Source organism: Helianthus annuus, chromosome 9 (genome assembly GCF_002127325.2).
Source record: "Helianthus annuus cultivar XRQ/B chromosome 9, HanXRQr2.0-SUNRISE, whole genome shotgun sequence".
Lineage (NCBI taxonomy): Eukaryota > Viridiplantae > Streptophyta > Magnoliopsida > Asterales > Asteraceae > Helianthus > Helianthus annuus.
This window is the reverse complement of record NC_035441.2, coordinates 73,791,620-73,807,304: the sequence shown is the minus strand read 5'-3', so window position 1 is coordinate 73,807,304 and position 15,685 is coordinate 73,791,620. Positions and strand designations below refer to the sequence as shown.

At 40.6% G+C, this 15,685-nt stretch overlaps 1 protein-coding gene and 2 long non-coding RNA genes across 3 annotated transcripts; all 3 read right to left on the bottom strand.

Moving 5' to 3' along the window:
* Positions 1-1,100: 1,100 nt before the first annotated feature.
* On the bottom strand, positions 1,101-2,361 carry LOC110903444. Its single transcript, XR_002571944.2, has 2 exons — positions 2,311-2,361; positions 1,101-1,359 (listed from the first exon to the last, which is right to left on the bottom strand). It is a non-coding gene; the product is annotated as an uncharacterized LOC110903444 (long non-coding RNA).
* Positions 2,362-4,629: 2,268 nt separating this feature from the next.
* On the bottom strand, positions 4,630-7,734 carry LOC110902085. The gene is made up of 3 exons (XM_022148824.1): positions 6,612-7,734; positions 6,082-6,485; positions 4,630-4,824 (listed from the first exon to the last, which is right to left on the bottom strand). The coding sequence occupies exons 1-3, from the start codon at positions 7,732-7,734 to the stop codon at positions 4,630-4,632; spliced, it is 1,722 nt and encodes a 573-aa protein (XP_022004516.1).
* A 346-nt stretch (positions 7,735-8,080) lies between these two features.
* LOC110903443 lies at positions 8,081-9,943 on the bottom strand. The gene is made up of 3 exons (XR_002571943.2): positions 9,868-9,943; positions 9,291-9,357; positions 8,081-8,339 (listed from the first exon to the last, which is right to left on the bottom strand). It is a non-coding gene; the product is annotated as an uncharacterized LOC110903443 (long non-coding RNA).
* Positions 9,944-15,685: the final 5,742 nt, after the last annotated feature.

Sequence of the window (15,685 nt, the reverse complement as noted above, 5' to 3'; positions counted from 1 at the left end):
TTTCGATAAAGTGAACGAACTTGTTGGTTGTAGTTACATAACGAATGACATTCATTAGCATTGATCAAGCCGACCAGTATTAGGTTATGGTACCATAGGATCTGACAAATCCCGTTACTTTACTACACCCATGGTTATGTGTGGGGGTTGTGGGTAGCGACTGAATCTGATGTTCGTTAACTTACCCTTTGGTGGTTTGTTAATACGAGAACGAGTTGAACGATGGACGAGTCACAAAGGTTTGAATGTTGTTAACGAGACGACCATATATAAGTTTTCACAATTAAAACGATGACGATTTAAACGATTTGGGAACGAGTAAACGATTTGGGAACGAATTGGAAACGATTTGGAAACAATGTTAAACGATTTCGATAAACGATTGGTTTTTGGTTAAGTGTATAGATAACGAGACGGGGGTAATATGGTGAAAACATGGTAGATACGCCGCTGGTACTTCTTATATATAAGTGTTTTCATCATATTACATATCGTGGCGTTATTTAGTTCACTTGGGTAAACGATTTTGAAACGATGTCACACAACGATGTTTTCTAAGAGATATAAACGATTTTGAAACGATGTCCTCCAATTTCTTTATCCTTTCATCCACCACTGATAACACCGTGGTTTGGATTTTATCGACGAAACCCGACAAACTGTTCTCGATTGCTTTTCCTACCTCTTCAGCAATCACTTCTCTCATTTGTTCGGTGACTCTTGGCACCGCTTCGTCATTTCCTTTATCCGTCATCTTTGAAACTGAAATGTTTACATTTAAACGTTAAACATTTCGTTTATAACATTGCTTCTTTTATTTTGGTTTAGTCAAGTTCTCAACTTGCTTTAACTGTTTAAATTTAGTGCACCTCCCGGGTTTAAGTGTGTTAACACACTTTTCCCATGCACTTTAATTTCCTTCTCATCCATATATAAGACATAATTTGTTAACATAATAAATTAATTCTTACCGGACGATCGATCAAGCTTGAACCGAACACTTTTGTTGACAACCTTAAGCTCTGATTACCAACTTGTAACACCCTTAATAATTTAACATAATATATCGGAATGTTTCATGATACTTTATAAAATTGGAGTTTACAAAAGCATTTACCGTTTTAAACCATACATACTAGTGAAATTTTCCAAACATGTTTAAGATGGTACAAAATTCATTTAGAAGCCATCCCTACTAATCAACTAACAACTAGCTAAAGGATTCAAAGCACCATCAACCAAAAGTATTTATGACATGTTTAAAGTTTAGACAAAATTATATTCATGCGGAAGCTTCAATTTGCGTGTTCGGTTCTTGACAAGGTGCTTGATCATCATCCGAGAGAGATTTATTTGTACCTAGAGTCAAACACTAAAAACCGTTAGTTTCGACTTAGTATACAATGTATAAACAAGTTTGACAACATGAGTGGCCCTAAAATACAAGTTTTTCCTGGGTTCCACCGTAAATTACGGTGTCACCGTAAATTACGGTGGACCTGGAATGATTATGGTTCTGCCGTAACTCAGGAGGTTCTTACCGTAACAGTTTGAGCTCCACCGTAAATTACGGTGGAACCGTAAATTACGGTGGGCTCTGCACATTTACCCTTTTACTATTTTTCAACTTTACAAGTTCGTAACTTTTTACTCGCTTATCCGATTTAACCAATTCTTCTTGCTATGAGTCCGTAATAAAACCTCGGACTTAAACATGTAAATTTTACATTGCGGAAACCGAGATACCCAAAATTTGGTTCCCAAATTTCCTTATTCCCGTTATTCGACCCATTAGTATGAGTGCATAGCATCTCTTTTCATTCTTAAAACTTTTTCAACATATTTACCCAAATACCCGGGCTCACATACTTGGTGTTTTCACGCCAATTCCCTGGCTTTGCATTTCCTCTAAAACTATTGCTTGATTGTTCGGAATTCAAGCATTCCGTTTCAACAATCCTTTTTCCTTTAACATCATTGTTCGACCCATATCCCGGGTTCTTATACATAGATTCACTATCACCAAATCATTAGCATGGTGCAATTTATCATTTATCTAGATATGAGACTTTCAAGTCGCTACTTCCGTGACTATTATAAAACATCATTTTGACCCGTTTTGCCATTTAGTGAAAACCATCACTTCAATGACTAACCCAACTAAATACCGAATTCTTGTTTTGACCCGTTTGATAGTCGAGTGCACTTCGGCACTTAGCGACACATCAAACGCATCCTTTACACTACAACATCAATTACATTTCAAACAAAAGTAAATAAACTTAATTTGACGAGACTAAAGTCGCGTACCTTCAAAGCACACCTTTTCCGCGGGTATCACCTCCGGCGTGTCCACTTGACGTCCCAGATTCCTTGCCTAAAGAGTCCAATTCATAAAAGATTAGAACTCTTTTTCATAAGCTTTAACGCATTCATTCATTACATGTGTAAATCTGCGTTTTTAGCAATTTTTAACATTTTAATCCTCATTTAGGCGTTTTATCAAACACCTTGCGGGTCAGATTTTTACACAATCTAAACCAAGTTCATAACTTGAATTTATCACTTAAATTAGCTTCAATTAGACATTATACACATATTTTAACATCAACAATTTCAGAGATTATCTCCAAATTTCAATTTTCACTAGAACAAGAGTCTTAATCCTAGTGTTTATCGAGTTCTACTAACTTACTAATCACCCACTATAGTGATTTTGATTTCTACAACTAACATGCAAGATTTTAACAAGAAATCATCTAGGGTTTGTCCCTAGACTTCACATTACTTCCAATTTCATGTTTTACAACACATAATCAAGCTCAACCTTCGATTTCAATCTCATGGCAGAATTTGAATTGTATCAAAATAACCTAATTTGACATACCTTATGACCTTCTTGACGAGGAGATCACGATTCTATGTTTAGATTTCGATTTCAACAGAATTTTGGCCTTCAATTTAGAGTTTTTGTTGATGTTAGGGTTTGGAGGTGTGGGTGTCGCCCCTCTCTGTTGTTGATCGGCCAGAACCTCAATTTTTGAGGTGTTTGGTTTGATTTCTTACTACTTAGTAATTAGAGTTTCATATTTAACAACTTTAGTCCCTCCACTCTTATCTAGTTTATATTTTTGGCCCTTTTAACTCATTCAAATGTTACTACAAGATTTTTAACTAACTAGGTTATTTATCCTAGTTAGCTTATTCTTGTTTATTATGTATTTTATAATTCTAGTATATAGTTTTTAAATTTCGGGATGTTACAAGTCCACCCCCCTTAAAGAGGGTTTCGTCCCCGAAACCGAATTACGTACCAAATAGCGCAGGGTAGAGCCGTTGCATTTCTTCTTCGGACTCCCACGTAGTATCCGCACCCTTCCGGTGTTCCCATTTAACCTTCACTTGGTTGATCCTTTTGTTTCTCAAACTTTTCACTTTACGATCTAGGATTGCAATTGGCCTTACCGCGTAGTTAAGGCTGTTATCCACTTCAATATCGTTGTAGTGGACACGAGCAGTTTCGTCCGCTAAACATTTACGGAGATGTGACACATGGAATGTGCTGTGTACCCCGCTCAACTCCTCAGGTAGCTCAAGGCGGTATGCTACCTTTCCAACCCGTTCCACAATTTCGAATGGCCCGATAAATCTTGGGCTCAACTTTCCTCTTTTTCTAAATCGAATTATCCCTTTCCACGGTGATACTTTCAACATTACCTTATCACCCACTTGAAATTCTATTGGCCTCGTTCGTTTATCCGCATACGATTTTTGTCGATCTTGAGCTGCTTTTAAGTGTGTGCGGATCAAGTCGATCTTACAATTTGTTGCTCGGATTATATCAGTCTGAGCTAACCCCCGTGGACCAACTTCTCCCCAACAAACCGGGGTTCGGCACTTTCTACCATATAACATCTCGTATGGAGCCATTTTAATACTCGCGTGATAACTGTTGTTATATGAGAATTCGACTAAGGGTAAATGGACATCCCAACTGCCCCCAAAGTCGATAATGCAAACGCGTAACATATCTTCCAACGTTTGGATTGTTCTCTCACTTTGCCCATCCGTTTGGGGATGGTAAGCAGTGCTAATAAACAGCTTGGTTCCCATTTGGTCTTGGAAACCACGCCAGAAATCAGACGTAAACCGGGTATCTCTATCAGACACTATGGATATCGGTACTCCGTGACGCGTCACAATCTCATTGGTGTACACTTCGGACATCTTTTCTGATGTATAAGTCTCCCGAATCGGAATGAAATGTGCACTTTTTGTCAATCGATCCACAACTACCCATATGGCATCAAAACCACGGCTGGTTTTTGGAAGTTTAGTCAGTAGGTCCATCGTAATTTGTTCCCACTTCCAAACTGGAATGTCTAAGGGTTGCAGCTTACCGTATGGTTTTTGATGCTCTGCTTTGACTTGTAAACAAGTCAAGCACTTCTCCACGTACTTCACGATATCTCTTTTCATTCCGGGCCACCAATAATTTTGTTTTAAATCATTATACATCTTGGTCGCCCCCGGATGTATCGAATATCGAGATTTATGGGCTTCGTCAAGTAAAAGTGCTTTGGCTCCACATGTATTGGGAACCCAAACTCTCCCAAATCGAGTTTTTAATCATTGGTTGCCGTCCTCCAAATCTTTTAACTGCCCTACTATTCTTTCCTTTTTCACATTCTCTTCTTTCATTGCTTCACCTTGAGATTTTCGAATTTGGTCGAGCAATCCCGATGTCACAATTAGTTGCATCGATCGGACTCGAATAGGTGCATAATCTGTCTTTCGGCTTAACGCATCCGCCACTACATTAGCCTTCCCGGGATGGTAATGTATATCACAATCAAAATCTTTTACCGTCTCCAACCACCGCCTTTGCCTCATATTTAATTCCTTCTGATCGAAGAAATACTTTAGGCTTTTGTGGTCGGTAAAAATAGTGAACCTTACCCCGTACAGATAATGCCTCCATATTTTCAAGGCGAACACCACCGCCGCTAGCTCGAGGTCATGAGTAGGATATCTCTTTTCGTGAGTTTTCAGCTGCCTTGAGGCATAGGCTATAACCTTGCCTCGTTGCATCAGAATGCAACCAAGTCCCGAATGCGAGGCATCCGAGTAAACTATCATATCATCCGTTCCATCCGGTAATGACAATACCGGTGCTTGGGTCAATTTTTCCTTAAGCGTTTGAAACGCCTTTTCTTGGTCCTCACCCCAAATAAATTTCTCCTCCTTGCGGGTTAGTTTGGTAAGTGGCATGGCAATTTTGGAGAAGTCTTGTATGAACCTCCGATAATAACCCGCAAGCCCCAAAAAGCTTCTGATTTCCGAAGGATTTCTCGGTGGATTCCATTTCGCCACAGCTTCTATTTTTGACGGGTCTACTAATACCCCGTTTGCGTTGATGACGTGCCCAAGAAATTGCACCTCTCGCAACCAGAAGGCGCATTTTGAAAATTTTGCATACAACTTTTCCCTTCTGAGCGTCTCCAAGACTTCGTACAAATGTCTTGCGTGTTCCGCTTCGTCCTTTGAGTATATTAAAATGTCGTCAATAAAAACTATTACCGACTTATCTAACATGGACTTGCAGACCCGGTTCATGAGGTCCATGAAGGCCGCGGGCGCATTTGTTAACCCAAAGGACATCACCAGGAATTCGTAATGTCCATATCGTGTACGGAATGCCGTCTTCGGTATATCTTCCTCCTTGACTCTCAACTGGTGGTACCCCGATCTAAGGTCGATTTTGGAGAACCATTTAGCACCTTGTAATTGATCGAATAAATCGTCAATCCTTGGAAGTGGATATCGATTTTTCACCGTGAGTTTGTTCAACTCGCGGTAATCGATGCACATACGCATACTCCCATCCTTTTTCTTAACGGACAACACCGGCGCGCCCCACGGTGACACACTCGGGCGAATAAAGCCTTTGTCGAGAAGATCTTGAATTTGAGACATTAACTCTTGCAATTCGGAGGGTGCGAGCCGATACGGTGCCTTGGCCACGGGTTTCGCGCCCGGAATCAATTCGATCCCGAACTCTATCTCCCGTTTCGGTGGTACTCCCGGTAGGTCTTCCGGGAACACATCGGCGTATTCGCGCACTACAGGCACGTCTTCAATCCTTAACGATCCTTTGTTTGGTTCATTCGCGTATATCATGAATGCTCTACATCCGTGCTTCATGAGCTTGTAAGCTTTTATCATCGAGCACATAACCGGTTTTCCTTCCTTCTCACCACGTATGATAATCGATTTTCCACTTGGAGATTTTAGTTTTATCTCCTTGCGGAAACACATGACTTTCGCATTATGTCGGGATAGCCAATCCATTCCGACCACTACTTGGAACTCTCCCATGGACATAGGAATTAAATCTATCGGGTATTCCTCATCATCTATGCTTATCTTACAATCTCGACATATATCACATACAAGGAAACTTTTGTTGTCACCTATTTCTACCTCTAAAGGCATAGGTAATTTTGTTAGTACAAAGGAAGGATGTCGAATAAGTCCATGTGAAATAAAGGACTTATTCGCACCCGTGTCAAATAGCACATGAGCAGGAATTGAATTTATGGCAAATATACCTGAGACCACATCGGGTTCCGTTTTCGCCTCCACTGCCGTTAGCTGGAAGGATCTAGCTTTTGCTTTTGGTGCTTCAGTGTGCGCACCCTTGTCTTCCTTCTTTCCGGACAATTCCGGACACTCGGATTTCTTGTGACCCGGCTGATAGCATTTGTAGCATACCGAAACTTTCCCCGGGCACAATACAGCCGTGTGCCCTGTCTTCCCGCATATAGGACACGGCTTGTCCTTAAACCGGCACTCACCCTTGTGCCCTTTCCCACACACTTTACAGCTTGGCGTGCTACTCTTTCCTTCTTGCTTCTTTGACGAGTCACTCACGCGTGCCTTTTTCGTGGGACTTGGATTAACCACTTGCGTCCTTCTTTCACCCCTCTCTATTTGTTTCTTCAACTCTATCTCTCTTTCCCGAGCGGCGTTGATGATTTCGGTGAGGGTTTCGTATTTTGAGGGAGTCATAAACCCCCGATACTCCGCGCTTAGCATATTATAATAATAATACACCTTCTGCTCTTCGGTCGTCACCAATTCATCACAGAACCTTAATTTGTCAAGAAAAGTTCCCGTGATTTTATCAATGGACTCGCCCTTCTGCCTAAGCTGGATAAATTCCTCTTTGATTCGATTAATAACCGCCTTGGGACTGTGATGTTTAAGGAAGGGTACCTTAAACTCATCCCATGTCATCGCTTTCGCTTCTTCACTACCGATTTCCTTTTTCTTATTATCCCACCAATCTTTTGCTTGTCCTCTCAGTTGACCCGTGCCATACGCCACGAAGTCATTTGCGTCACAGTGGGTTCTCTCAAATACCCCCTCTATATCACTTAACCACCTTTGACACACTATCGGATCCACTTCTCCGTTGTAGAGTGGTGGTTTGCATGCCATAAACTCTTTGTACGAGCAACCCTTACGCTCTACCAATTTCTCCTTGTTTGAACTTGCATTATCCTCCAATTTCTTTATCCTTTCATCCACCACTGATAACACCGTGGTTTGGATTTTATCGATGAAACCCGACAAACTGTTCTCGATTGCTTTTCCTACCTCTTCAGCAATCACTTCTCTCATTTGTTCGGTGACTCTTGGCACCGCTTCGTCATTTCCTTTATCCGTCATCTTTGAAACTGAAATGTTTACATTTAAACGTTAAACATTTCGTTTATAACATTGCTTCTTTTATTTTGGTTTAGTCAAGTTCTCAACTTGCTTTAACTGTTTAAATTTAGTGCACCTCCCGGGTTTAAGTGTGTTAACACACTTTTCCCATGCACTTTAATTTCCTTCTCATCCATATATAAGACATAATTTGTTAACATAATAAATTAATTCTTACCGGACGATCGATCAAGCTTGAACCGAACACTTTTGTTGACAACCTTAAGCTCTGATTACCAACTTGTAACACCCTTAATAATTTAACATAATATATCGGAATGTTTCATGATACTTTATAAAATTGGAGTTTACAAAAGCATTTACCGTTTTAAACCATACATACTAGTGAAATTTTCCAAACATGTTTAAGATGGTACAAAATTCATTTAGAAGCCATCCCTACTAATCAACTAACAACTAGCTAAAGGATTCAAAGCACCATCAACCAAAAGTATTTATGACATGTTTAAAGTTTAGACAAAATTATATTCATGCGGAAGCTTCAATTTGCGTGTTCGGTTCTTGACAAGGTGCTTGATCATCATCCGAGAGAGATTTATTTGTACCTAGAGTCAAACACTAAAAACCGTTAGTTTCGACTTAGTATACAATGTATAAACAAGTTTGACAACATGAGTGGCCCTAAAATACAAGTTTTTCCTGGGTTCCACCGTAAATTACGGTGTCACCGTAAATTACGGTGGACCTGGAATGATTATGGTTCTGCCGTAACTCAGGAGGTTCTTACCGTAACAGTTTGAGCTCCACCGTAAATTACGGTGGAACCGTAAATTACGGTGGGCTCTGCACATTTACCCTTTTACTATTTTTCAACTTTACAAGTTCGTAACTTTTTACTCGCTTATCCGATTTAACCAATTCTTCTTGCTATGAGTCCGTAATAAAACCTCGGACTTAAACATGTAAATTTTACATTGCGGAAACCGAGATACCCACAATTTGGTTCCCAAATTTCCTTATTCCCGTTATTCGACCCATTAGTATGAGTGCATAGCATCTCTTTTCATTCTTAAAACTTTTTCAACATATTTACCCAAATACCTGGGCTCACATACTTGGTGTTTTCACGCCAATTCCCTGGCTTTGCATTTCCTCTAAAACTATTGCTTGATTGTTCGGAATTCAAGCATTCCGTTTCAACAATCCTTTTTCCTTTAACATCATTGTTCGACCCATATCCCGGGTTCTTATACATAGATTCACTATCACCAAATCATTAGCATGGTGCAATTTATCATTTATCTAGATATGAGACTTTCAAGTCGCTACTTCCGTGACTATTATAAAACATCATTTTGACCCGTTTTGCCATTTAGTGAAAACCATCACTTCAATGACTAACCCAACTAAATACCGAATTCTTGTTTTGACCCGTTTGATAGTCGAGTGCACTTCGGCACTTAGCGACACATCAAACGCATCCTTTACACTACAACATCAATTACATTTCAAACAAAAGTAAATAAACTTAATTTGACGAGACTAAAGTCGCGTACCTTCAAAGCACACCTTTTCCGCGGGTATCACCTCCGGCGTGTCCACTTGACGTCCCGGATTCCTTGCCTAAAGAGTCCAATTCATAAAAGATTAGAACTCTTTTTCATAAGCTTTAACGCATTCATTCATTACATGTGTAAATCTGCGTTTTTAGCAATTTTTAACATTTTAATCCTCATTTAGGCGTTTTATCAAACACCTTGCGGGTCAGATTTTTACACAATCTAAACCAAGTTCATAACTTGAATTTATCACTTAAATTAGCTTCAATTAGACATTATACACATATTTTAACATCAACAATTTCAGAGATTATCTCCAAATTTCAATTTTCACTAGAACAAGAGTCTTAATCCTAGTGTTTATCGAGTTCTACTAACTTACTAATCACCCACTATAGTGATTTTGATTTCTACAACTAACATGCAAGATTTTAACAAGAAATCGTCTAGGGTTTGTCCCTAGACTTCACATTACTTCCAATTTCATGTTTTACAACACATAATCAAGCTCAACCTTCGATTTCAATCTCATGGCAGAATTTGAATTGTATCAAAATAACCTAATTTGACATACCTTATGACCTTCTTGACGAGGAGATCACGATTCTATGTTTAGATTTCGATTTCAACAGAATTTTGGCCTTCAATTTAGAGTTTTTGTTGATGTTAGGGTTTGGAGGTGTGGGTGTCGCCCCTCTCTGTTGTTGATCGACCAGAACCTCAATTTTTGAGGTGTTTGGTTTGATTTCTTACTACTTAGTAATTAAAGTTTCATATTTAACAACTTTAGTCCCTCCACTCTTATCTAGTTTATATTTTTGGCCCTTTTAACTCATTCAAATGTTACTACAAGATTTTTAACTAACTAGGTTATTTATCCTAGTTAGCTTATTCTTGTTTATTATGTATTTTATAATTCTAGTATATAGTTTTTAAATTTCGGGATGTTACACTTAGTGACATAATAATAGTGATAGACGATGTAAAACTTGTTTATTCTATGTTAAGTCAATGCAATGTTTAATTTTATCAATAAAACGAAACACTTTTTGTATCCATGGTTGTGAAACAATAGCTTCTGTTACAACACTCCTCGGCGTTTCCGCCACGGTTTGTTGTCCTACGTGGTCGGGGTGTGACAATAAGTATGATAATCATACGTATACATAGTAACATTCATCGTTCACATAACATCTCATGTCATAACCGTCACAAAAAATCAATAATGCATGGAATTAAAAGGCTTGTGATTTAAGTTTCATAAACAAGCCACCAATACAGTTTCACAATATCACCATATGTTAAAATATACTAAGGGCTACATCACCCTTGTCTGAGTACAATAAATCAAAAACCAAAATCGTGGTCTCAAAAAGGTCTTCATAGTCATGGCTCTAGCGCTGTCTTCCCACTAAGAGTAGCCGGTCTATAGAAGATCTGAAATCCCTGTTGCCCCGAGTATATCCCTAAGCTGACGGTGGAGGAGGAGGTGGAAAATGAGAGAAAATCAATCGGCGCAACTGCACCAAATCCTCCTCAAGTGCATAGGCAAAGCGCAACACGAAAGCAACCTGTCGATCGAGAGGGAGGAAATGAACGTCTGACTCCTGAGATGAGGGAAAAAAGTGTGTGATGCTGAAAACTGAGTCTGACAGGGACAGTGAGGATGTGGAGCTCTCTCCAACCGCTGGACACATCGTCTCAAGGCGTCCCGCTGTAACTGCAGTGACGTGAGAGTGTACTCTACAGAGTATCCGTCATGGAATGGATGATAAGGGTCGGATACAGGCATGACATGGGGTGCTGACCATAGGGATGGTTCACCCATCGGGGCTGAAACCGGAAGTGTAATGTGTGGGGTAAATGCAAACTGTGAAGTGATATGGGGAAACTGGGTCACGAAAGGTGCAGAAAATGACACTGGTGGAACAAAATCTTAATAAGGGACCTGCGGTAAGAACTGGTTATCCTCTGGCATGAATGGGGTGTGGCCGAAGGGCTGACTCGACTATCCCTCCCCAGGTTGGGGCGGAGGAATGTCCTGAAGGAAAGTGATAGGAAGGTCAGTACCATGGGTACCAGATGTGGATGGAGGAAACAAGGGAGCATCGAGTGGTACAGCGATGGGTGCGGGAGGGGGAGTGACTGGGACTACGTGCGGAGAGTAGTCATCCTCCACAATCCACCCATTGCTGGAGTTAGAGTACCTCGGGTCAATGTGGGTAGCAAACGGTGCCAGGTCATCAAAAATCGCCATGGGATCGGGTATGGGTGCTACATCTGGTATCTCAACGGCTGGTGGTGCGACAACGGGTGTATCAGTGACAGTAACAGGGTCAATGGCAAGAACGGGCTCGGAAGTGACTGGAGCGGGCTGATAATCAGCAAGCATGGCAGGAATCGAATCATCTGGATGAACAGGAGCCTCAGAAGGCTGCTCCAACTCCATCTCCTCATCGGCGTCCATCCGAGGAACGTAACCGAGTCCCAACGGTGGGATATGAGAAGCTATCACTCAAAGGAACCTGAAGCGGACGAATCTGACTGAACCTCCCTATCAGGAAGCTCGACCATGGGAACAATAGGATCAACAACTGGGATATCAACATGCGGAACACCGTCCTCCACCGGGGCCCCACCATCCTGGTCTCCCTCCGGGGGACCCTCGATGAGCAGGTCGATGTCACCATCGGGTAATGCGTCGAGAGGTTGTTCCTCAAAGGGAACTACAACGAAGGGGAGAGGGGCAGGGATTGGAACAAGGGGTAGGTCCTCTCCTAGTGGGCCGTCAGCTAAGGGTACATCATCTCCGAAGATCGGTAGAGCAAAAGGCTGAAAGTCGTCTTCATCGGTGCTCGTGGTGTCTGAGGTGTAAACTCCCGAATCGGTAGCCATCTCGTCATCAGAGGTAAAAGTCCTCGGGTCACTCGCGTCGGATACTCCACTACCGGATGATGCCATGGTGTCTGTAACACAACCACAACATATGCACACAAATAAGGTAAGCATGTAAACAAATAATAATGAAGTCATGTATGCCTCCTAGTCTTCCCAGACTATCCCACCCAATCTCTAAAACTGAATTCCCTAGTCTCTCAGACTAACTCCCTGGCCTCTAAGACCAACCTCCCAGTCTCTAAGACTAAAATTTTCCCCAGCCTCTAAGGCTAAACATCCCCAATCTCTAAGATTGAATCCCTCAGTCTATAAGACTGAAACCTCCCTCAGTCTCTAAGACTGATACGAAAATTTTGAAAAGTGTATTTATGCCCTTTTTGTTTGTAAAAATGTTTGTGCCCTGGATCTGGACTTTTAGTGTGACACCTGTGTCACCACGACCATCAAACAAATACCAAGCCGATGGAATATCGTATTTCATACTTGGGATCTTGTATAAATATGTGTATCTATTGCACATATCGATTCTGGTTCAATTTCAAACTTTACATCGCTTTCTGGAGAATTATACGCAACCTGGTGCGAAAACGTACTTAATTTAATGCGACAAATACTCTGGGACATCAACATATACTCAACATACCTAAAATAACCTTTACATAACTTAGAAATAAGTTTTGAAGGCTTTGGTATAGCAAAAAAACAAGTTAATTCGCTTACAGGGACTAAACTTGACAAACTGCGAAAGTATGCCAATTTGAACTGTAACAAACATTCCGGAACATGTCCATAAGTTAAATATACCATAAATATCCTTTACATAGCTTAGAAATAGGCTTTGAAGGGTTTGGTATGCTAAAACAAACTTTTGGATCATTCAGGGACTAAAAGTGTCAAAAAGTGCACAAGTTTGCACTTTCGCGCATAACTTACGTTCTGAATACATCTGGACATCCAAAAATTTATGTAAGCATCCTTATATTATGCCTTAGTGTTTGGCATGAGAAAAATCCATTCGTCGCGCAATTTGGACCGTTTTTCGCGCTTATGCGCATTCCGTCGTAATTAAGCGAACATCGCGTTCGTACGACCAAACGAACCAAGATCCGAAACATTTTTGAGCATGTTTCATGTCCACAATGTTTAGGCATCATTTTAGGGCCTTAAAGTTGGCTTTACGGGCCTTAGAAGTGTCGGAAAAGGCTTAAACACGCAACAGGGACCAAAACTGCAAATTCTGAAACTTGGTGCAGATCAGACGGGGCCAGGCGGCCCGCGTAAGATTGGCCTGCACCTTCACGCGGGCCGCGTGGGACTATCGGACCAGATTCAATGCTTGCATTCAATGCAGTTGGCCTTTCGTTCGATCAAGGGGAAATGCCCTTTCACCCAATCAAGAGCCAAGGGCCAAGTTCTGACTTACCACAATATTTTGACAAGTGTACGCACAAGATCGTGGCACGATATTCGATAAACGATCCTAACGGTTATGCTTTTCCTATAAATACCCCCCCCCCCTTTGTTGCAAAAACCCACACAATCTGATCAAGAGCTCTAAGTTGGAACCTTTGTTTCATACCTGAGCCATTTTGATCTAGATTAGCATTCGGGGACCCTCCGTAAGTATTCTTTCGTTCTTTTATTCGCTTTTCGAGTCCGAAAGTCAACGTTTTGTTGACTTTCTGCGTTGACCAGCCTATGGTCAACACGAAGTTCATGGAACTTCATAACGTGAGCGTGATCACGATGGTTATAGTCCGTAGTGACTATACCTACTGGTTACCACGTTATCTAGGCTCAGTGACGAGTCGTAGTTTCGGCCAAAATGTGCATTCTTGCATATTTTGTAACCAAACTACTCGTAGGTATCAAAACTGTTTGTTTTGATACCAAACCTGTTTTCTAAACTTAGGTAAGCATGTTTTAACATGCTTAGCTCGTCACTTTTAGTTTAGTGCTTATATAGGGTCGTAAGGTAAGCGATCTAAACCATCGCTTATACTTTCAAACCCGACCCATTTGGTCGATCATTAGGATCCGACCAAACACATTAGGTGACCATAGCTATAACCTTCCGAGGTTATACCTTGTGGTCGCGATGTTAGGCGTTCCGAACGCGTTCTACGCGAACGACGCGTTAGGGTAGAATAAGCTACCTAAACGGGTCATGATGGGCCGTGAGCACTTAGGTTAAGTTTCATTTTAGTATGTAGGCTTTGTTAAACCATATTACACGAGTCCCCATACTCGTTTGGTTTACGAACCCGCATACTATCCGTTCCTCCGACTTTAGGTCCGGTATATTAACATAGCTACCTATTAGGTGCCGTTTGATATCCCGTGATCTTTAGCATTATCTGGTTATTATACAAGGAATTCAAAGCAATCTCAGGTGAGTACATTGAACCCCTCTTTTACTGTTTTCCAAACAGTTTTGGGGTGAAACACATGTGCCTACTTGTTACTTTCATGCTTTCCGGTTTTCACATCATATACTTGCTATGTTCGATAGTACATATATAGTACATGATTTCATTGTGTTCATGCTATGTATGCCCATTGTGTGCGTACTTAGTACATTGCTTTACATTACATGCTATGTATGCCCATTGTGTGCGTACTTAGTACATTGCTTTACATTACATGCTATGTATGCCCATTGTGTGCGTACTTAGTACATTGCTTTACATTACATGCTATGTATGCCCATTGCGTGCGTACTTAGTACATTGTTTTACATTGCCTTTCTGTTGCATATGCTCATCCAGCATATGAACACATTATGCTACATTTTGAACCGTTGTGACCATTTGACTATGTGAACCGTCTAAACCCGTTTGATTATATGAACCGTTTGTAACCATTGAACCGTGTGAACCAGTTGTATCCGTTGACATGATTTACATTTGACAATAGACATTTGACTATACATAAACATTTCCACAATCGTTAAACATTTCATCTTGATTGTTTGGTTTGAGTAAGTGATTAAGTAACGAGGCGTGTGTAATATGATACAAGCATGGTGGATACGCCGCTGGTACTTCCTATATATAAGTGTTTGTATGGTATTACATATCGCAGTGTTATTTGAATCATTTCAATTTGAGACATATGACATTTTATACAAATAACACACTTTCATGAGACATTGTTTTACAAACTCATTTTACATGGTTATCCATTTAACCATACAGTGTTCTCTTTTTTATACATATCATCTGATCTTATCGTTTTTCAAATGATTTACAAGACAAAGCAAATTACAAGGTTCATGACTAAACATTTTCTCAAACATAAGTCATGAATCCCGTTTTCACAAAACCAATGTATCTCACAGGCATTTTTATGCTGACGTACCTACTTTCACATGTGTTTTCAGGAGATGATGCATAGGACTTATCAAGACATACTTAGGCGGACCTGTGCCTTAGTGACTTAAAACGAGACAAGAACTAGTTAATCTATGTTATGAACTCTTTGGTTCTTGTTTA

What these genes read in the sequence shown, in the direction of transcription:
- LOC110902085 (XM_022148824.1), bottom strand. Translation starts at nt 7,734, where the DNA reads ATGACGGATAAAGGAAATGACGAAGCGGTGCCAAGAGTCACCGAACAA. An exon ending in GGAACCCGATGTGGTCTCAG is followed by an intron (nt 6,486 to 6,611) that starts GTATATTTGCCA and finishes CTATGCCTTTAG; the next exon opens with AGGTAGAAATAGGTGACAAC. An exon ending in TCCCGGAAGACCTACCGGGA is followed by an intron (nt 4,825 to 6,081) that starts GTACCACCGAAA and finishes CATCCCGGGAAG; the next exon opens with GCTAATGTAGTGGCGGATGC.